The sequence below is a fragment of the Bos grunniens genome, chromosome 24 (genome assembly GCF_055505025.1).
Source record: "Bos grunniens cultivar Pamir isolate PY7600 chromosome 24, Bosgru_T2T1.0, whole genome shotgun sequence".
In the NCBI taxonomy this organism is placed as follows: Eukaryota; Metazoa; Chordata; class Mammalia; order Artiodactyla; family Bovidae; genus Bos; species Bos grunniens.
In genome coordinates, this window is record NC_141188.1 from 50,569,767 (window position 1) to 50,594,078 (window position 24,312).

The window sequence follows — 24,312 nt, forward strand, 5'->3', positions numbered from 1 at the left end:
CAGCCAGTACAGATGACATCATATACCATACTGGACTTCTTTCTTTATGATGACATATAACTGCAAGAAAAATCAAGAACTACACACATCTTTGAAAAACTGCAAAGTATTGTCATTGTTTCAAAGAAAGCAGTTAATGAATTTATACTATCTCCTCCAACCATAGTACTAGAAAATACTCAGCTTTTGAACACTAACACTAGTTTAATGACTGAAAAGAGAAAACACTGGGAACTCCCCAGTGGTCCAGTGGTTAGGATTCTGGACTTTCACTGCCAAGCAACCGGGTTCAGTTCCTGGTTGAAGAACTAAAAATCCCACATGCCATGTGGCCAAAAAAAAAAAACTACTAACAGATTAATCAAGCCTTTCCATAGAACACACAAAGCCCTTCCTGTGCTGCCTTTAGAGACCACACAAGAGCAAGCCTCGAAAGCCTCCTTATCTGAAACAAGGAGGGCCACAAGAGGGGTGACTCGGAGAATGAACCTCTGCGGATCTGATGGTCAAGGCAGCATGCTCAGCACCAGAGACAAAGCCAAGAGTGATTACAAATGTAATTCAACTTATAATACTAAAAGAAGTCAAAAGAAGATGACCTAGAACAGAGGTCTTTCAATCCAAAGAGGTTCCTAAGACTAATCATCTCATAAATTATCACACAGTACTCCATTTTCCTATCAAACTGACACCCTGGCTAGTGTGGAGAACATGTCACTGCCTAATTCAGCTGCGGAACTCAGCTCCATTTATAATTCCTTCAGATAGCTGAACTCTGCACTGTGTAATTAAGTGGACCATATACAGTTTCTTAAGTAAGAGCACCCACGCAGCCCTTACAACTGCCAAAGTGCCAGCCTAGTTTTTGTTTCTCCTTCAGAACAAAGCACAAGTTCAGCTGACGTAACCTCACATGACCCAGGTCCTCTGGTATTTCGTCAAAACACTGTGAAGCAGAAATGAGGCTTTACTAGATGATGGGAAAGGATTCTTCAGTTAATGAAATTTGCTTCCAATCTGACAAAATTCATGCTTGTGCCACTTCAGAATTTATTACAAGCCTCTTCAAAATGTGCTAATTTGTCACCAAAGGAAACATTGTGTATAACAAAAAAAAACTACACCTAATTAGTCATATAAAATCTACTCAAGAAAGCCCCTAAAATAGAACAATTTCCTCATAAAACGTATGTGATAAAAAGTTTCCAAGAGCATAACTGTATTTATAGTGCACAGCTAGAATGCATACAATATGCATGCTTATATTCTTCTTGAAAAATTCTTATAGGTAAACAATCTATACATGATTTGCATATATTTCCTTGTATAAATCAGTTCACCAAATGAAAAAAATACTCTATAAACTATTTCCAGTATTTCACATTCAACCAGCTACACAGATGCAATATAACAGTACTGGCAGCCAAGTGAACAGAATTTCTTATGACTAATTGGACAAAACCTACTATGTACACCACAGAACTGACAAATTCTGGTAAGACTTACTTGCTACTCCTGATGCCAGTCCATAGAGCAGTCCTCCCCCATCTGACTGCTGAGGCAACACATGCGTTCCTGGAGGAGGCGGCTTTTCCTGTCTGATGAAGTTATACAGTAAGGTTTTCACAAGTTTGCTGGTGTATGGAAGACTACACAAAAAGAAAAAAAAAGAAGAAAATAAACTCATATTTTGGGGAGTCAACTGACTGTGTTGTGATAATCTATTGACATAAAAGGGATTAGCACAATTCAAAGAAAATCTAGCACTGTCACAAAACAGTGACGATTATGGGCTTTGAGATCAGACTTCAGGTTGAACGAATTCTGGCTTTCCTCTTACTATGCTGTATGTTATTCATCAAATCATTTCAACTCCTAAGCTTCAGTTACTTTATTTGTAGTCAGTACAACAGGTGAGATATTACAAATTCAGTATATAATACAGTACTTGACACTTGAAGGGAGGTAGTAACAGAATCAGTAGGAAAAAGCAAGAGTTAAAAAATACGGAAACTGACGTGAACAGTAATATTTGACTTAACACAACATATCTGAAATATTCAACATATAACCAATATAAATAATTATTGAACCTTACATTTTTAAAAATAAATAAAAATAGGAAATCATTCAATCTATGCATGCATACAAAACATGTCCATAATATACAGACATTTTTTTTTCAATATTAATACTCTGTCTTTCAGTAATGGGTGGAGAGGAGAAGGGAGAGAAAATAGGTTAAAAGGAAAATGTGTTCATAAATTAGTGATGAATCAATTCCTGCAATCTGGAGAAAGCTTTTAAACAGGCTCTTGAGCCAATGCTTAAGGCCTTTTCATGTCTATTATCAGTGATTTTCAAATGTGTTCCAAAAGAGTCCTGAAGGATTCTGTGAATGTGCCATAGGTATAATCAAGGTGGCGAGAGGGATGTGAGAAAGACAAAGGTGTCCGTGTGTGTGTGTGTGTGTGTGTGTGTGTGTGTAATATTTATCTACTCCTAGCCCCACTCACCAGGAGACTCTAAGCTTGTGCTCAGGAGCACAGTGCCACATCCTAACACATGCCTAGCATACAGTAAATGTTTGTGGCCTAAATTAAAGGAGGGATGGTCAGTGAAGCAGCTGCCAGGGAAGTCCAAACACATGGTGATGAGGCATACACTGTACAGTAGTTTCAATGGAGCTAATGGGAAGGGGAAGCTAGAAATAATTTCAGTGAACAAATATGACTGGATGACTCCTTAAGACACACAGAATGACGCAGCAGGAAGAAAAAGAGGACTTCATAGTTTCAACTCTATAAAGAAACCACTAGAGAAGGTAAAGAAGCTGGAGGATGAAGGGGGTGGGGAGGATGGCTAGTTTAGCCAGGAAAGCACATCCTTGTGGGATCGGTCTGAAGTTCTGATGGAACAACCAGAGGAAATGTCTGTTTGGAGATACGGAACAACACTAAGAAAAGAGGACAAGACAAGAACTATAGATGAATACAATAAAGAACTTGACAAATTTAAAAGAGAAACATACCATCGACCTCGCATCAAATACTTGTGACTGATGCTCTGTCGCAAAACTTCCTTGTGGAAGAGTTGGCAAGAAAGGAAAACCACCATTGTTGACACAGCTTCTACTGATATTTCATACGTAATATCTCTGAAAAAAACAAGAAACAAAGCAGAATAATGATCGTTTAGGAAGATATTGCTCTTTTCTAAATAAACTATCCATTTAAAAATAAAACATTTAATGTTTCTGGATTATTTTAAAAATACTAATATGCTTAATATAAAAACTAAGTCAAGCAAAAATATGCAACATTTCCTTGTCATTAGTTCTTGTAATGGGTGAAATATCCTATTACTTTCTTATTTTCCAGTTCCATCTACTGATGAATGACAAGCATATTAGTGTATAATGGGAATAACTGCCAGCAAAGATCCACTCTAAAGCCCTTATGTTTTATCCCTATTTAGTTATAACACAGAAACAAACATTCAGATTGTAAAACTGAAGAGAAGTCACAGGGTAGGGAAGACAACGACTTCCCGAGTTGATATTCACTTTATAATAAGAACAATGGTAAACTCTAGATTTTCTATCTCTAAGAGTGTACGTTCTCAAGGCCAACTCTGCCTGTTCAGCAAAATATGAACAGTAAACAAATTATCCCTGTTTTCTTAAACACACTTCTTTTATGAAAGACTACTACTGTCCTCCAAAAATCATTGACCCCTTTTAGAAACAAATCTTAGATCAAATAAAAAGGAAACAATTTCAGCTGAGTAGCGAGCACAAACAGGAACAAATGCATCAAAATTTTTTCAATTATTGCAAAACTTTAAACACAATTATCAGGCAAAACAGTAACGTCTGAGACCAGGAAAGTGAAAATCTCAACAACACAACAAAAAGAGTAACAGCTCCAAAAAAAATCAAAATATTTTTTACAGAACTGAAATATTCATGCAAAGTTCAAAGAAAAACACTTAACACCTACTTACAAGAAGCTCATTAAACAAATTAAAGATGATTTTATTCTAGAAATGGGCAAGCTAACCAGATCTTTGGACTTCCCTGCAGGAGATCCAGGTTTGATCTCTGGGTCGGGAAGATCCCCTGGAGAAGGGAATGCGTACCCACTCCAGTATTATTGCCTGGAGAATTCCGTGGACGGAGGATCCTGGCAGGTTACAGTCCATGGGGTCGCAAAGAGTCAGATATAATTGAGTGACTAACACTTTCACTTTTCACTTTCACCAGATTTTTAAGTTCTAATTCTATCAGATATATATGGAGTTCTTATGGATAGAAATATCTTTTGGAAGTAAAGTATACAAAATAAAACCCAAAAGACCTGTGCAAATGATCTTATTATGCAATAAATAAATCTCATTTCTGCTCAGAAATGTAATACAGTATAACACTTTTTTTTCCTGAAATTTCCATAAATATTATTGTAAATATTAACCACATAAAAGGCAATTCTTTTATTTGCTCTTATTTCTCAAAATGAATCAAAAACAGTCCTGATGTGTTGTATTATGGTTCATTAATTCTTTGCTAATGATGATTTGGGTGCAAAGCCCAAAGGATTTTGAATCACAACAATCATTTATTCATACAGCCCATGCCCATCAGGAATCCATACTCTATAGTCAATTGGCTAGGCTCTTCAGTTGGGTCAGGGCTTGAAGACAAATCCTGAAGAACAAATATTCTGCCACAGGGTACAGTAATCTGGATAGGTGACTACCTCCAATATATTTGTTAATGTATTCAGTCATTGCATCAATAATTAAAAAAAAAAAAAAAAACTAGTGGTTTACAATTCAACATCTTACTCTAGGTCCCAGAACCAGGAAGAAATTGTTATCCTTTGTTTAAACTAAAAACTATGGTTATTAATAAATACTAGATGCAACAACCTTAAGGAAAGACTATAGATTTAGAACAAAAGGCTGTTCTCCTTAGAAATTAATTGGGCCAAACAACTTCACAAATGGGACAACAGGAAAAGTTTCAACCCTTGAACCATCCTCTCTTGCCACAGAATTTTGCAAAGAGGTTTTGATTGTGGAAGGTAGGGAAAGCTTGTAGCATAAAAGAATACTGACTCAAAATGACATTTTCATATCAAGCTGAAAATCCATTCCTCAAAATTCTTGAATGAAACTAAGTAATCCTTCCTGTGTGCTTCATGTGCTGTGCTGTGCTTAGTCGCTCAGTCGTGTCCAACTCTTTGCGACCCTATGGACTGTAGCCCGCCAAGCTTCTCTGTCCATGGGGATTCTCCAGGCAAGAATACTGGGGTGGGTTGCCATGGATCTCTCAAGGGATCTTCCCAACCCAGGGATCAAACCACAAAGTGCAGTCTCCCACACTGCAGGTAGATTCTTTACCATCTGAGCCACTGGTGTGTTTCATAGATCCACAGATAAAAATTCAATGTGTTTATCATACTGTATTCCAGTTGATACATCATTCAACAAATATTTATAAAGAATTTATTCTTACTATGTCTAAACAGGCATTATATTACACATTGGAGATACATCCATTAACAACAGATAACCTCTGTGGATGTTATACTTCAGTGGAAAAAAAGAACTCAAGTAGTAATTACTCCAAAAAGTATCATAAAGAAAAAAGAGCAAGTAACAAGAAGAAAAGATTATATGGTACTCCAATCTTAATTGTAGGATCAAAGAAAAGCTCCTCTGAAAAAGCAACATTAAGACCTAAAGTATGAGAGGCAATGATTTACAGTCAAGTCTATCTTTCTTACCAGAATATATGAGATTTTAGCTAGAGATTCCTTTGTTTTTTAGTTGTTTGTATTCCCAACTCGAGTTCATAACAGGCATTCAATGGATAAAGCATAGAGAGACAAGAGGGATCTCTATTGCTCTGATTTTGATTGGAACTAACTGGAACTTCCTGAATAATCAACAGAATAGCATGCCAGGCATACAAAACTTAGAATAGCAAAAAAAAAAAAAAAAAAATCAAGAAAGAAATATATTGAGGTCATATAATACACGATCATAATACAAAAGGAATACTCATTCCAACAAAAATGCAAAGGGACTTTCATGAAAAAAAGGATCCAGAATACTGCTAACTGACTTGTTAGAGAATATCTTATTCATCCTGTTGGCCAGCGCTCATTTATTAGTATTAAAACACTAATAAAGGGCAAACAGGATGACTAAATGGAATGGAATGACAAAATATCACAAACATAATTCTACACAAATTAATTACAACTAAAATTCTCATTGAGCTTCTTTCAGAAACTCTTAACATTTTTGAAAGAATAAACACATAGCTAAGTCAACCTTGAAACTGAAAAGAGAAGAGAGGAACTTCCCCTAAGAGATATCAAGCCATGTTACACAGCTGTAGCAATAAAAACAGTATGGTATTTGCCAGTAAACAGGCAAAAAAGAAGACAAACCAATGGAATTCAACTGAGAACTGAGTGTACAGGACAAACCTGTGTTTCTAGGGAAATGTATAATAAAATGGATCCACAAATCAACGGAGAACAGATTGTACAGATGACTGTTGTTGTTCAGTCACTAAGTCATGCCCGACTTTTTGCAACCCCATGGACTGTAGCACGCCAACCATCCCTGCTCTTTACTATCTGCTGGAGTTTGCTCAAATTTATGTCCATTGAGTCAGTGATGCCATCCAACCATCTCATCCTCTGTCATCCCCTTCTCCTCCTGCCTTCAATCTTTCCCAGCATCAGGGTCTTTTCCAATGAGTCACTTCACATCAGATGGCCACAGTACTGAAGCTTCAGCATCAGCCCTGTCAATGAATATTTAGTGTTGACTTCCTTTAAGATTGACTGGTTTGATCTCCTTGTGTCCAAGGGACTCTCAAGAGTCTTGTCCAGCACCACAATTCGAAAGCATCAATTTTTCGGTGCTCAACCTTTTTTATGGTCCAACTCTCTCCTCCATACATGACTACTGGAAAAACCATAGCTTTGACTATACACACCTTTGTCAGTAAAGTGATCTCTCTGCTTTCTAATATGCTGTCTATGTTTGTCATAGCTCCTTTCCACTGCAGTCACTGTTCACAGTGATTTTGGAGCCCAAGAAAATAAAGCCTCTCACTGTTTCTACTTTTTCCCCTTCTGTTTGCCATGGAGTGATGGGACTGGATGCCATGATCTTCATTTTTTTAATGCTGAGTTTTAAGCCAGCTTTTTAACTCTCATCTTTCATTCTCAACAAGAGACTCTTTAGTTCCTGTTCACTTATTCACTACTGTATCTCTGGCATCTTGTGGATGGCCACAAGTACACTTACACTTATAGAATAGTCTCATTTCTTATTGTACTTGTCACATTCTAACATTATATATTAGTTTGTTTACCTACCCTTCCCACAACTACAACCTATGTCTTATTCATGTACCCACCTTAAGGCCTTTCCTCTGCTGTTGCCTCTGCTTTAGAAGCTCTCCCATCACAGAGTGACAGGATTCCCTGACTTTGGGTTTCTATTAAAAGGTTCACTTCATAAGGAGCCTTCCTGCACAATCTTGGCTAAGATACCATATTACTTTTTTCCATTGTACTTGTCACATTCTAACATTATATATAAATTTGTTTATTGTCTGTCCTACCCAACCCACAACTAGAATCTATGTCTTATTCACAACTGTATCTCTGGTACCACTGACTGGCCACAAGTACACACATACTTGTTGAATAGTCTCTTTGTGCTTGTGGGCACAGTGAGAAATTAATTTGGGGTTTACCAAAACCAAGAAAAATACATTCCTTCATGCACAAACTTTATGTGACAAAAAAATATCTGAAACTCACAGCTTCCAAACACTATTTTATGATTTAGTGCTCTGCACAAAAATTCACACACACACATACAGAAGAATTCTCTCACACACACACACACACACACAGGAACCCCCTGGCAGTACACAGGGCTCCACACTTCCACTGTGCAGCTGGTGCAGGTGTGATTCTTAGTTGGGGAACTAAGATCCCAAGTGCCACATGGCATGCCCCCACTCTCAAATAATTCACTAGACTCCTAGGGCCACAGTTACAGAACTAGTAGCAACAGAAAAATATTACTGAACATATTTTCGTTTACTCCATTTTCTATCATAAGTGGTACTAAAAATAACTAGTATTTTAAAAGTCAGCTTCAAAATAAGGAACACAGATTTGGGTTCTATCAATAACCTCAGATGTGCAGATGACACCACCTTTACGGCAGAAAGCAAAGAGGCACTAAAGAGTGTCTAGGTGAAGGTGAAGGAGGAGAGTGAAAAAGCTGGCTTAAAACTCAACATTCAAAAAAATGAAAATCATAGCATCCAGTCCCATCAGTTCAGTTCAGTCGCTCAGTCGTGTCCGACTCTTCATGACCCCGTGATCGCAGCACGCCAGGCCTCCCTGTCCATCACCAACTCCCGGAGTTCACCCAGACTCACGTCCATCGAATCAGTGATGCCATCCAGCCATCTCATCCTGTCGTCCCCTTCTCCTCCTGCCCCCAATCCCTCTCAGCATCAGAGTCTTTTCCAATGAGGCAACTCTTCGCATCAGGTGGCAGAAGTACTGGAGTTTCAGCTTTAGCATCATTCCCTCCAAAGAAATCCCAGGGCTGATCTCCTTCAGAATGGACTGGTTGGATCTCCTTGCAGTCCAAGGGACTCTCAAGAGTCTTCTCCAACACCACAGTTCAAAAGCATCAATTCTTCGGCGCTCAGCCTTCTTCACAGTCCAACTCTCACATCCATACACGACCACAGGAAAAACCATAGCCTTGACTAGACGGACCTTTGTTAGCAAAGTGACGTTTCTGCTTTTGAATATGCTATCTAGGTTGGACATAACTTTCCTTCCAAGGAGTAAGCGTCTTTTAATTTCATGGTTGCAGTCACCATCTGCAGTGATTTTGGAGCCCAAAAAAATAAAGTCTGACACTGTTTCCCCATCTATTTCCCATGAAGTGATGGGACCAGATGCCATGATCTTCGTTTTCTGAATGTTGAGCTTTAAGCCGACTTTTTCACTCTCCTCTTTCACTTTCATCAAGAGGCTTTTGAGTTCCTCTTCACTTTCTGCCATAAGGGTGGTGTCATCTGCATATCTGAGGTGATTGATATTTCTCCCGGCAATCTTGATTCCAGCTTGTGCTTCTTCCAGTCCAGCGTTTCTCATGATGTACTCTGCATATAAGTTAAATAAGCAGGGTGATAATATACAGCCTTGACGTACTCCTTTTCCTATTTGGAACCAGTCTGTTGTTCCATGTCCAGTTCTAACTGTTGCTTCCTGACCTGCATACAGATTTCTCAAGAGGCAGGTCAAGTGGTCTGGTATTCCCATCTCTTTCAGAATTTTCCACAGTTTATTGTGATCCACACAGTCAAAGGCTTTGGCATAGTCAAGAAAGCAGAAATAGATGTTTTTCTGGAACTCTCTTGCTTTTCCCATGATCCAGCAGATGTTGGCAATTTGATCTCTGGTTCCTCTGCCTTTTCTAAAACCAGCTTGAACATCTGGAAGTTCACGGTTCACGTATTGCTAAAGCCTGGCTTGGAGAATTTTGAGCGTTACTTTACTAGCGTGTGAGATGAACGCAATTGTGCGGTAGTTTGAGCATTCTTTGGCATTGCCTTTCTTTGGGATTGGAATGAAAACTGACCTTTTCCAGTCCTGTGGCTACTGCTGAGTTTTCCAAATTTGCTGGCATATTGAGTGCATCATCTTTCAGGATTTGAAAGAGCTCAACTGGAATTCCATCACCTCCACTAGCTTTGTTCGTAGTGATGCTTTCTAAGGCCCACTTGACTTCACATTCCAGGATGTCTGGCTCTAGGTGAGTGATCACACCATCGTGATTGTCTGGATCGTGAAGATCTTTTTTGTACAGTTCTTCTGTGTATTCTTGCCACCTCTTCTTAATACCTTCTGCTTCTGTTAGGTCCATACCATTTCTGTCCTTTATCGAGCCCATCTTTGTATGAAATGTTCCCTTGGTATCTCTAATTTTCTTGAAGAGATCTCTATTCTTTCCCATTCTGTTGTTTTCCTCTATTTCTTTGCACTGATCGCTAAGGAAGGCTTTCTTATCTCTTCTTGCTATTCTTTGGAACTCTGCATTCAGATGCTTGTATCTTTCCTTTTCTCCTTTGCTTTTCACTTCTCTTCTTTTCACAGCTATTTGTAAGGCCTCCCCAGACAGCCATTTTGATTTTTTGCATTTCTTTTCCATGAGGATGGTCTTGATCCCTGTCTCCTGTACAATGTCACGAACCTCATTCCATAGCTCATCAGGCACTCTATCTATCAGATCTAGGCCCTTAAATCTACTTCTCACTTCCACTGTATAATCATAAGGGATTTGATTTAGGTCATACCTGAATGGTGTAATGGTTTTCCCTAGTTTCTTCAATTTAAGTCTGAATTTGGTAATAAGGAGTTCATGATCTGAGCCAAAGTCAGCTCCTGGTCTTGTTTTTGTTGACTGTATATAGAGCTTCTCCATCTTTGGCTGCAAAGAATATAATCAATCTGATTTCGGTGTTGACCATCTGGTGATGTCCATGTGCAGAGTCTTCTCTTGCATTGTTGGAAGAGGGTATTTGCTATGACCAGTGCATTTTCTTGGCAAAACTCTACTACTGCGGGCAGGAATCTCTCAGAAGAAATGGAGTAGCCATCATGGTCAACAAAAGAGTCCAAGATGCAGTACTTGGATGCAATCTCAAAAACGACAGAATGATCTCTGTTTGTTTCCACGGCAAACCATTCAATATCACAGTAATCCAAGTCTATGCCCCAACCAGTAATGCTGAAGAAGCTGAAGTTGAATGGTTCTATGAAGACCTACAAGACCTTTTAGAACTAACACCCAGTCCCATCAGTTCATGGCAAATAGATGGGGAAACAATGGAAACAGTGAGAGCCTTTATTTTCTTGGGCTCCAAAATTGCTGCAGAAGATGACTGCAGCCATGAAATGAAAAGATGCTTGGGCTTCTTGGAAGAAAAGCTATGCTAAACCTAGACAACATATTAAAAAACAGAGATATTACTTTGTCAACAAAGGTCTGTATACTCAGAGCTATGGTTTTTCCAGTAGTCATGTATGGATGTGAGAGTTGGACCATAAAGAAGGTTGAGTACCAAACAATTGATGCTTTTGAACTGTGGTGTTGGAGAAGACTCGTGAGAGTCCCTTGGACTGCAAGGAGATCCAACCAGTTAATCCTAAAGGAAATCAACTCTGAATATTCATTCAGAAGGATCTGAATGCATCCGGAAGGACTGATGCTGAAGCTAAAGCTCCAATACTGTGGCATCTGATGCAAAGAAGTGACTCATTAGAAAAGACCCTGACGCTGGGAAAGATTGAAGGCAGGAGGAGAAGGGGACGACAGAGGATGAGATGGTTGGATGGCATCACCGACTCTACAGACATGTGTTTGAGCAAGCTCCGGGAGATGTTAAGGGACAGGGAAGCCTGGCGTGCTTCAGAGGATGAGATGGTTGGATGGCATCACCGACTCTACAGACATGTGTTTGAGCAAGCTCCGGGAGATGTTAAGGGACAGGGAAGCCTGGCGTGCTTCAGTCCATGGGGTCGCAAAGAATGGGACACAACTGAGCAACTGAACAACAACGGGGGGAAAATGACCTAGACAGGAAAACCTCTGAAATAGTCACTTAAGCACATTTTAAAGGCACACATGGATATAATGTAACTATCCATCAATTATCTGTCTAGTTACCATGTTCCCTCACATCTCCCAAGTCTGTGTGAGGGCTCAAGCTCCCTCTATGCTCACCCCCAAACTGCTTGGCTGACTCATATTGTCATTCAAGACTCTGCACTAGCTTCACCTTCTCCAGAAAATCCACAACTATAATGTTTCTCATACTCTATATCATACAAGAAAATATTTGCTGAACCAAAAAAAAATCAACTAGTATTAGAAAATAATGAAAATGTAATAAGACACCACTTACACACTAACTTACAGAACTATATAATATTTAAAGAGCTCACAAGATTTAAGACTACTTCCATTTCCAGCAGTGATGGACAGAAAATTCAGAAGACTATTCCTGATGCAGTCAACAAAAATCATTGACAGAGGGTCTGGAAGGGCATGTTCTAAAAAGACCAAAGAGCTAGTAAAATATGAAGAATTATTAATACAAGGCCAAGACTGAGGCACTAGGAAAACCTAGAGAGGTCAGCTCAACTTCTGGAACTGCTCTGGCCTTGGGATGTTTCCTGATTTATAAGCAGTGGTTGGGAATCTGAGCAGTGCTTGTGACAGGGTTGACAGTCTAGGGGACAAAAGCTGGAGTCCAAGGCTGTCCAAGGAGCAAGCCGCAGAAATCCACTCCCCATACAGGGCAGAGATTCTCAAGGGGATCCTGAAATCAACAGTCTCATGGACTAGAACTGAGCTTTTTAAGTTCCCTGGGTGGCCATGAAAATTCTGAAACAGAATTAAGAAGAATCCAAGGCACCCAGAGAAACAGACCATCCTCTCTGAAGAAAGATAAAATCATCCTATCAAATTATTTTTACAACTCTACAAACACAAAAACTACCAAACAATCAAAAATGGGCACATAAAAAGATAAGACTACATGAACAAGAATCACAATACACCTACAAAACAAACAAAAAAACCTCTTTCAATAGTAATTAATTACCAAACACAAATACACCTGTTCTACTTATGGAATAAAAACCAAATTTATCAAATCAAAATTTTCCCAAGGATCTGTAAACTATATAAATATAGCAGGCTTTTTAAGTTCTAGAAAAAAATGTCTTGAGCTGAAAAAAACAACAGCCAAATTTTAAAACTTGATTTTAAAAAAATAAGTAAATAAGAAGAAAGGAAAAAAGGAGAGAAGAGGGACGCAGGAAGAGAAGGGGGAAGAGAGGGAGAAAGGAAGGAAGGAGGGAAAGAAATAACCTCTATAAATGGGTTTAATAGCAGAAGATTATTTAGACTCAGCTGAAGAGAGATTCAATGACTTGGACGTTAAGTCATAAGAAATAACCCAGGATAAAGTACAGAGAGACAAGATGATGTTAAGAGGCATTTGTTTCCATATCAGAGCTATTATGAAAAAGTATTTTTAAAAGACTTATAAACATTTGCATGTAAGTCATCTGCAAACATTTATTTTCCATTCTTGTAGGTGGATGCCTGAAAATAAAATTGCTAGATGAGAGGACAGGTGGATGTTTGACTTCATGAGAAACCGTCAAACCTTTTCTCAAACTGGTTGTACCATTTTATATATCACAGCAATTTTTTATACAGATTTTATTTTTCAAAACAGCTTGAGGTTCTCAGCAACACTGAAGATAGAGAATTCCTATATCCCTTGCCCCACAGATGTGTAGCCTCCTCCACCACTCCAGAGTAGCATATGTGTTAAAAATGATTAACCAACACTGACAAGTGATCATCACCCAGAGTCCATAATTTATATTACAGTTCACTATTGCCATGTGACTGCTACAATCACAGTAATTTTGACAAATGTGATAACATGTGCCCACGATTACAGTACCACACAGAACAGTTTCATTGCTCTAAAAGTACTCCATGTTCTATATTCTTCCCTCCCCCCAAAACCTTGGACAACACTTATTTGGTGGTGTGTAGTGATATCTTACTACAGCTTTAATTTGCATTTTCTAATGGTTAATAACATCAAAACTCAATGTGTTTACTGGCCATTTACAGATCCTTTTTGTGAAGTATCCATTTAAATCTTCTGTTCATTTTTAATTGGGTTATTTGCCTAATTATTTTTAAATTTTAAGAAATCTTTATATATTCAAGAATAAATTCTTTTGTTAGTTATGTTTCAGAGACATTTCTCCCATCTGCGGCTTGACTGTTCTTTTTTGAACAGTCTCTTTTGAGGAGGCAAGATTTTTATTTTTGAAGACGTTTAACTTATCAAGACTTTCCTTTTCTGGCTATTGCTTTCTGTATCCTTTCTAAGTTTTCTTTTCCTAAACCAAGACTGTGTATATTATTCTGTGTTACATGTGAAGGTAGGAGTTAAAGTTTTGTTTGTTTTGTTTTCTTATATAATAATTACCTTTTCCAGCACCACTAGTTTAAAAACATTTCCCTCTCCAATTGAATAGTTTTGCTGTTTTTCTCACACACACACAAAAAAAAAAGACCACAGAAGTGCAAATCTATTTCCTGGCTCCCTCCAGGGCTTCCCTAGTGGCTCAGAGAGTAAAGAATCTGCCTGCAAGGCAGGAAACTCAGGTTCCACCCCTGAATCAGGAAGATCCCCTGGAGAAGATAATAGCTACCCAATCCAGTATTCCTGCCTTGGAAATCCCATGGAGAGAGAAGCCTAGCAGCCTACAGTCCATGGGGTCACAAAAGATTCGAACACGACTGAGTGACTAACACTTTTTCACTAAACTCATCCACTGATTGATTTGTCTATTATTTGATCAATACCATATTACCTTCAAAACAGTAGCTTTGGGCTTCCCTGGAGGTCCATATGGTTAAGAATCAGTCTAGCAATGCAAGGGAACACCAGTTTTTTCCCTGGCCTGGGAAGATTCCACCTGCCATGGAACAACTAAGCCCATGCACCACAACTCCTGACGCCTGTGCACCCTGGAGCCTGTGCTCTGCAGCAACAGAAGCCACCACAGTGATAAGCCTGGGCACCAAAACAAAGACTAGTCCCCACTTTCCACAACTAGAGAAAGCCCACGCACAGCAACAAAGACCCACCACAGCCGAAACAAGAAATCAATCTCAAAAGCAAAAACACAACTGTAGCTTTACAGCACAGTGGGAAGAGACAGAGTGTAAGTATTCCATTTGTTCCTCTTTTTCAATTATCTCCTCAGATATTCTAGGTTCTTTGCACTTCCCAGTACATTTTCGAATCAGCTTGTCAGTGTCTAGGAAAAAAACAAACAAAAAGCCTGGTACAAATATGATAAATGGACTCTGTAGCTCAATCTGGGTGATACTGACATCTTAACAATGTTGAGTCTTCCAATTCGTGAACACAAGATATGTCTACATTTAGGTCTTCTTTGACTTCACTGAGCAGTGTTTTTTAGTTGTCAGTATATAAGTTGTACACATATTTGTTGAATTTACTATTTCATGTTTTCATATTGTTTTAAAATAGAAGTTTTAAAGTTTTAGTTTCCAGTTGTTTGCTACTAGTATGTGATTTCTGTATAATTATCTTGTAAACTGTAAACTTGCTAAACTCACTTTTCAGCTCAAGTAGCTTTTCTATGTTCCTCAGGGCCCTCTACATAAACAATCATGTTGCCAGCAAATAAAGACAGTTTTACTTTTTCTTTTCCAATCTCTATGCCTTTTATTCTTTGTTTTGTTTTCTTGAACTGGATAGAGCCTCATATAATAGCAAACAGAAATGCTTAGAGCAAACACCCTTGACTTGTTTCTAATCACAGAGGAGGTAAAGCTTTAGTTTCTCATAACTGGGTGTGATGTTAGCTGCAGGGTTTTCATGGATGCCCTTAACCTAGTTGAAGATGTTTCTTCCTAGTTTGCTGAGAGTCTTTTTTTCCATGAATAGATGTTGAATTTGGTCATACGCTTTTTCCACATTTACTGAGACAATCAAATAGCTTTTCTATTTATTAATGTGGCATATTGATTCTCAAGTGCTAACAATATTGTATCCCTGAGATAATAAGGCCCACTTGTTTATACTGTATAATCCTATTCTTATGTTGCTGGATACAATTTGCTAATTTTTTGAAGCTTTTTCTCCTATATTCATGAGAAATATAAGTCTGTGACTATCTTTTTTGTGGAATGTCATCGTTAGGTTTCAGTATCAAGGTATGCTGGCTTTATAAAACAACTTATTCCATCTGCTTTTGAAACAATACAGTTAAATATTTGTTTCATGATGTGATGCTGAGCAAAGATATTAGATCAGTACTGTGCACCGTATGAATGAATACACCTAAAATGTTAATATGAGAAGAACAAAAACAGCAATCCTGGAAGATGAGATTACAGGTGACTATTTTTTACTATATTTAAAATTTAAAAATGGGAAGGACATAAAGGAAAATGAGTGGGAGAAAGACTGCTTCAAACTGGCTGTCTCCACTGGGAAATTTCCTGAAAAAAAAAAAAAAGTAGCAGGAGAGAAGGTCTGAGGATCATCTCTAATTTCATTTTGACCAAAGGTTTTCTGAATTATTTCTGTCTCTCACTTCACTGTAAACAATCAAAGTACTAGAGATTTGCAACTAGGAAAAACAACCTAGTATCTCGGTCCTTTTGAACTGCAGTAACAAACTCATATAATAAACAATGGAAATGTACTCCTCACAACTCTGGAAGCAGAGAGTCCACATCAAGATACCTGCAGATCCAGTACCTGATGAGAGCTGGCTTTCTGGTTCGCAAAGATTAAGCGTGTTTTTGCTGTGTTATCATATTATGGAAGGCAGCAAGGACATTTTTGTGGGTATCTTTTAGAAGGGCACCACTCCCATTCATGAGGGCACGGCCCTCGTGACCTAATCATCTCCCAGAGGCCCCAAACCTTCTAACACTATCAATGCAGAGGTTCAGTTCAGTTCAGTTGCTCAGTCGTGTCCGACTCTGTGACCCCATGGACTGCAGCACGCCAGGCCTCCCAGTCCATCACCAACTCCCAGAGTTTACTCAAACTCATGTCCATTGAGTCGGGGATGCCATCCAACCATCTCATCCTCTGTCGTCCCCCTCTCCTCCCGCCTTCAATCTTTCCCAGCATCAGGGTCTTTTCTAACTGCAGAGGTTAGGTTTTAAAACATGATTTTGTGGAGGACAGGAACATTCAGACAGTAGCAATGAACTAGTCACACTTGCTGCATTATTTAGGGCTCTCCTAAATATACCAACAGGATATAAGGATATATAATATGGAAAGTAATTTATTTATAAAAGATTGGCTCACGCAATCATGGGGGCTAAAAGGTCCCATTATCTGCCATCTGCAGGCCCAGGAAAGCCAGCGGTGTAGTTCCAGTCCAAACCTAAAGGCCTGAGAAGCAGGAAAGCCTCGGCCTGAGTGGGAAGGCCCAAGAAACAGGCGTGCCAACATCCAAAGACAGAAAGAGACGGGTGTCTCAACTAAAGACAGGGAGCAAGCTCGCCCCTCCTCCACCTTACTATTCTACTCATGTCCTCAACGGACTGCAAGACGCTCACCAGCACTAGTGCATATGATCTTTTTCACAAACTCTACCAATTCAAATGCTAATCACTTCCAGAAACATACTCACAGACACACCCAGAAATAACGAACTAGCGTTTGGTCTCTGGGCATCCCACAGCTCAAACTGTCACACAAAAATTAACCATTACACTTGCCAAAGACCTAAGTTAAACTTACTAGCAAAGCCACAGATTCAGTCTCATTAAAGGCATTTAGTCATTAAAAGCATTTAAGCACTATTTGAAAGGTTTTACACCTAGAAATTTTTGTTCCTTCATAAGAAACTAACAGCATTCTAACACCTAATTTGTTATTTAAAAAGTAAATACATATTTCATTAACCTCAAAATTTGACATCTACCACAGGTGTGTTATAATTTTAAGTGGGAACACTCAACAAGAAGTTGACATTTGCACAAAGATTTGAAAGAAATAAACAAGGGAAAAGTCTTCTAGAAAGAAAGACCAGCACATGCAAAGGCCCCGAGGTAGGAACATGGCTAGAATATTCAAAGAATGGCAGAGGCCAATGCGTCTTGAAGGGAGTTTGCAAGCAGAGTGGTAAGAGATGAGGCCAAAAAGGTAAGAAGAAGCTTGGAAGGCCTAAGAGCTGTAACAGACTGATAAATTCCATTTCTTAAAAATAGTTTCTAAAAATTTATCATGGCAAAAACACATATACTAATAGCAAAAAGAGTCAAAAGGCACATAGAAAAAACACAATGTCACAAAGGACTAACCTTTTTAATGTAAAACGGGTCCTAGAAATAGATACAATAAAGGTGCCAATATAAGAATATAAGAATGAGCAAAAGACATTAGCACAGAGATGTTAGCAATCCTAATGCCCATCAATAGGGGAATGATTAAATATAAACTGATTCTGACATACAACAGAATACAACGCAACTTTTAAAAACGAATGAAAAAGGATGTAGACAAATCAGAATGCACATACAAGGCTAGTGGGAATGTAAAATGATGAGGCCACTACAGAAAGGTTTGGCATTTACTTAAAAAGTCAAACACAGAGTTACCACGTGACCTGGTAACTTTACTCCTATACACATACCCAAAAGAACTGAAAACCACATCCACACAAACTCTTGTACATGAATACTCACATAAGTATTATTCATAATGGCCAAAAAGTAGAAACAACCAGAATATTTATCAACTGACAAATGGATAAACAAAATGTGGTATATATTCATACAATGGAATAGTTTTCAGCAATAAAAAGAAATGAAGTACTGGGGCATGCTACAACATGGATGAACCATGCTACACTATGAATGAAGACAGATACAAAAAGCCACACATTGTATGATTCCATTTATATGAAATGTCTACAAAGGGACAATCTATACAGACAAGAAGCAGATTAGTGGTTACTACAGGCAGGAGGGCAAGGGAAATGGGGAATGACTGCTAATAAGTAGAGGGGTTCTTTTGGGGTAATAAAGTTCTGGAATTAGATAGCAGTGACAGGTTTACAACTTTTGTGAGTTTACTCCATGTAAACTCCATGTAAAAACCATGTAAATAGATACTTTGAAAGGGTAAATTCTGGAGTACCTAAAGTATATCTCAATACACTTTTAACTTAAAACACAAAAATGAGAAAGCTCTCTAAATGCTTGTATACAGAAACTGCCAAGATAGACTGCTAACTGAAAAAAGAAGAAAATTCAAAACATTGCATAATTTCCTACCTTTTACATGAATACAGGGGGAAATAAGAATCTAAATTCATAACTGCATATACATGTATAAAAAAATTCAGGAAGCATACATAAGAAACCAAGCATGAACAGTGATTACTATGGAGACAAACAGGAGGGCTGGAGATGGGCAACAAGGACAGGCAGGAGACGGTTCATGTGCACTTTTATGGGATCAGTATTTGAACAACATAAAGGTATCACCTGCTTGAAAATGAAATTAATCAAGAACTAACAATAGAGGATTATCATGAATGATAAAATCAATCTTTTACTAATTAAAATCTGATGACACTGAAATAAGAATAAACAAAAACCTAAAACATACTGCTGTATGCTGAATGAGTCACTGTCCCCAAGTTAGAAAACGGAGGCTCTGCTTCTAAGTTCTCTATTGAAGTTACTCTGTTCACTTCAAAAAATAAGTCCCCTGGGTCTCAGTTTTCTTATTTGTAAGTAAGTACATTAGGCAAGATGATCTTTAATGTCAATTCTTGCTGTAACTTTCTATAATGTTCAAAAATGGAATTCAAGGCAACATTATACTCAAAACAACAAAATTTTCAATCTATTAATTGGGCTATCTTAGGTGCCAAATAGTCAGGGAAAAGAGCCAAGACAGGCCAATACTTGAAAGAAACCAAAGTTCCACCATGCTGAGTGTGGTGGTTTTTAAAAGATGAAAAATGTTTTAAGCCAACAGATCTTTCTTGTTTTATGTCCTTGTATAATCTTCAGAAGATTTTCATTACACAATCGCCAAAACAAAGTCAACTTTAAAAAGCCAAAATGTTACTTCGGCTGCCATGTTATCCCAAGAACTTTCCACCATCTGGGCTGGAAATGTCCTAGAACAAACTACTGTTGGAGCAAGTAATTAATTTCATGTGAAGAAAAAAAAAAAAAAAGACAGGCGCCATGACCTTGCACTGCTCTGCTTGGGCAGAGTGGAACACTTGGATAAGGACAAAAGCCTTCATGAAATGGGTGTTAGTGTTGGCTAAGGGCAAAGTCAACGAATGTGCAGGAAAAAACATCCTCCTCTGACTTACTACTGGATAAGAAATTGACAGTACTGTAAATGGAACATAAGTTTAATAAAAACAACTGACAAGTTCAAAGAACTAATACCAAACATTAGAAATATCAATGTCATGCCAACATGAAGATTTCAGAAGTAAAATATGAGGAAAGACTAAAAAGTGGTATATTTCAGATACTGTCAATAATAGAGAAGTTTTGAAGTTAAAAAAATTCAAAAACATGGTAATACTCCTCAATTATAAAAGTACTAACAATGGAGCAGAAAGTACCTGGACATTAGGAGTCAAGAAATCTGATTCTAGTATTAGAAATGTCACTCAACTACCTTTATCAGTCACCTTATCTGTCAACTTCATCATATGTAAAATATTAATGGAGTGGATCAAATATATTAAACACATTCCAAGTGTTTACGGTTTCTCAAAGAACTAATGCTATATATGTAATGATGCATCAAATGGATGAAACAGCCATATTATCTTCTTGAAATAAAGCTCAACCAAGAAGAGTTTTTAGAAAATTCTAAAAAATCAAAAATTAAGATGCACTGATAAGGTGGATACACAATAATAAAGCAAATATACTGAAATTGTAAGATGGGTATCCAAAGTGCAATTACGCCTGCTTAAAAGTTCCATCACAAACAAGGAACAATTAGAGAAAAAGAGCTCTCAAAAATTAGAAATGACTGCTGAACTTTCATCAAAACTTAGAAATGGCTTTTAAATACATGAAGAGATATTCAACCCCACTTGCAATGAGAGAATGCATGTAAAGATCATTAATATGATTTCCATTTTTGTCTCTGGACATGGCGTATCTCTTTTTGGTGGGTTCCAGCATTCTCCTGTTGAAAAATCAACAGCCAGTTGTGATTTTGGTGCTTTTGCAGGAGGAGATAAGCACACGTCCTTCTACTCTGCTGTCTTGATTTCCACTTTTAACTTACAAAAAAATCTATAATATACTATATTGGCAAGGCTCTGTTAAATGTTTTTGGTGGAACTTATAAATGATATACTCCCTTTAGGGAACAAGTTTTTACCAAATTGACTATATTTTTATCAAATTTTAAAATGGTCACACTTAATTCCAATTCTAAGACTTACATATGTGCATAGATGTATCAAGTGAATTTATGTACACATACTGCATCCACTGAAGTATTATTCAGATCTAAAAAGACATGAGCTACTAAGCCATGAACACAGAGGAAACTTAAATGCACATTACTAAATGAACAAGGCCAATCTAAAAAAGCTTGTACTGTAGGTTCCAACTACATTATTATCCACTCTATTATTATAGTTGTTTAATCACTAAGTCATGTCAAATTCTTTTGTGACCCTACGGACTGTAGCCTGCCAGGCTCCTCTGTCCATGGGATTTCCCAGCCAAGAATACTGGAGTGGGTTGCCATTTTCTTCTCCAGGGGATCTTCCCAACCCAGAGGTTGAAGCAATGTCTCCTGCATCGGCAGGTGGATTATTGGCCACTGAGCCACCTGGAAAGCCCACAAGACACTCTAGAGAAGGTGAAAATATGGAAACAGTAAAAGGATCAGTGGGGTGACCAAGATTTCAGGGGGTGTGAGGGATGAACAGGCAGAACATCGAGCAATTTTAAGGCAGTGAAAGTATGCTTATGAAACTATAATGATGGATGTTGTAGCTGTTGTTCTTCAGTCGCTAAGTCATGTCTGACTGAGATTCCACGGACAAGAGTACACCAGGCACATGTCATTATACACCTGTCAAAACCCACTGAATGTACAATGCAACAAGAATGAACCCTAATGCACACTATGAGTTGGGTGATAGTGATACATCAATGTAGGTTCATCGACTATAATAAATGTGCCACTATGGTAAGAAATGTTGACAGCAGAGGAGGCTATGTGTGGGAAGAGGGATACGGGAATATTCTATACTTCCTGCTCAGTTTTGCTGTGAATTTAATATTGTTCTGAAAAGTAAAGCCTTTAATTTAAAAAAATGAAATAGTCATATTATTTAGATAAATATATAAAGGTAAGATAAGGGTGAAGGTGTATGTATAAACCATCAAAATAGCTAATAATGAAAAAGATTGTCTCTGGAGAGTAAAGAGATATAAGACAAAATCGGTTCTCAGCATAACCCCTTTGTGCTTCTCAACTATCTTCCCAAACCCTATGCACATACACATTATAATCTAAGACAAGTACATCAGCATCAAAGACTAGCTTTAAATATCCAAAGGTAATGTAATCTGGATTATGCCCCCAAAAGAAACAACTCTATAAAGAATTAACTTATTGATGCATAAGTAGGACAAAAAATTTAAAAGGAAAAAAAATCAACTGTTCATTGGTAGAATTAAAATTCAGTTATTAATGTTAAACCAGCTCATTCATATTTTGCGATACTTGTACTAATAACAGGAATAGAAATTAACGAAAGCATCCTGTACCCGTCTTGCTTTTATTTTTTTACTTTTATTAATTTACTTTGGCTGCACCGGGTCTCTGTTGCAGCCCACAGGCATTCCCTGCAGCGGGCGGGGGCTTCTGTAGCTGTGGCGCACAGGCAGCTCCTGTGGCAGAGCACAGGCTCCAGAGCACTCAAGCTCAGCAGCTGCAGTGAGTGGGCTTCTCTAGCTGTGGCACACGGGCTTAGCTCCTCCAAGCCATGTGGGATCTTAGTTCCCCGAACATGGATCAAACCCATGTCTCCTGAATTGGAAAGCAGATTCTTAACCACTAGACCACCAAGGAAGTCACCAGGCTTGCTTGTATAAGAGTAAAAATTCTGTGAAGGCAGAAATTCAACATTTTCAGGGCTGAGTTATACACAAGAATCCTACAAACTGACTTTAGGAAAGTCACTTCCTTTCTCTCTACTTCAGCGCCATCATACACAAAATGAAAATGTATAAGATAAGGGCTTTCTAGGTGGCACTAGTGGTAAAGAATCCGCTTGTCTAATGCAGGAGACGCAGGTTGGACCCTTGGGTCGGAAAGATCCCCTGGAGTAGATGATGGCAACCCCCTCCAGTATTCCTGCCTGGAAAATTCCATGGACAAAGGAGCCTGGTGGTCTACAGTCCATGGGGCCACGAAGAGTCGGACATGACTGAGTACATGCGTAAGCTTAATTCCTGTTCTAAAAATTCAATGATTATATACCTCTATAGAATCTATAACTTGCAAGGAAATATGCAAACACAGGCAAAATGTCAGGATTCAGGACTCTGCTCCAGCTGCTGCTAGTCTCTCACACCTAATGCCAGGCTAGAGCCAGTCCTCCAAAGCAGTCAGAGAAGCTCCTTGAAGCAGCCTGACACATCAGAAACTTACTTCAGTTCTCACACAAAGGATTCAGCCTTGTTCTTTTGAATCTTACACATCCTGTTTCCTATGACCACTATACTTGTTAATGACCAAGGGCTATTAGTTTCTATTGAGAAGTTTAAAACAGGAAAATTAACTCAGAACAAAATATAGCCAATGCTTTCCTTAAACACTTATTATGTGTAATGTGTGTGTTAGTCACTCAATCGTATCCAACTCTATGCAACACTATAGACTGTAGCCCACCAGGCTCCTCTGTCCATGGGACTTCTCCAGGCAAGAATACTGGAGTGAGTTGCCTATCCCAGAGCCAGAGGATCTTCCTGACCCTGGAATTGAACCCAGGTCTCCTGCATTACTGGAGAAGGCGATGGCACCCCACTCCAGTATTCTTGCCTGGAAAATCCCAGGGACGGGGGAGCCTGGCGGGCTGCCGTCTATGGGGTCACACAGAGTAGGACACGACTGAAGTGACTTAGCAGCAGCAGCAGCTGCATTACAGGCGGATTCTTTACCATCTGAGCCACCAGAGAAGCCCCACTATATGTAAAGCAATACACTGTGGCGGTGTGGGAGGCCTATGTCAGTTTTAGTTGCGGAACGTGGGATCTTCGTTGCGTCATGCTGGAGCCTTCGTTATTGCACACAGACTCTAACTTGTGATGTTCGGGCTCAGCAGCTGTGATGTGCAGGCTCCAGAGCGCATAGGCTTCAGAAGTTGTGTCATGCGGTCCTAGGTACTCCACAGCAGTGTAGAATCTTAGTTCCCTGACCAGGGATTGAACCCGCATCCCCTGGATTGCAAGGTGGATTCTTAACCACTGGACCCCCAGTGGTTATATACATTTTTATATAATCATAAAGCATTTTCGAGTGCTTTACTCTGGTCTTCAACACAATCTTAAGCAACAGATCCTTGGCAGTGA

At 38.6% G+C, this 24,312-nt stretch overlaps 1 protein-coding gene across 10 annotated transcripts in view; it reads right to left on the reverse strand.

Annotated features, from left to right (window-relative positions):
- The window catches only part of DYM (dymeclin), a 393,514-nt gene that overhangs the window by 288,091 nt on the left and 81,111 nt on the right, over positions 1–24,312 (reverse strand). For all 10 annotated transcript variants that reach the window (XM_086373423.1, XM_086373422.1, XM_086373425.1 and 7 more), the window contains 2 exons: positions 3,032–3,157; positions 1,507–1,649 (listed from right to left, as the gene is read on the reverse strand). In XM_086373423.1, coding sequence (XP_086229549.1) covers positions 1,507–1,649; positions 3,032–3,157 — 269 coding nt within the window. The remainder of the gene's footprint in view (positions 1–1,506; positions 1,650–3,031; positions 3,158–24,312) is intronic.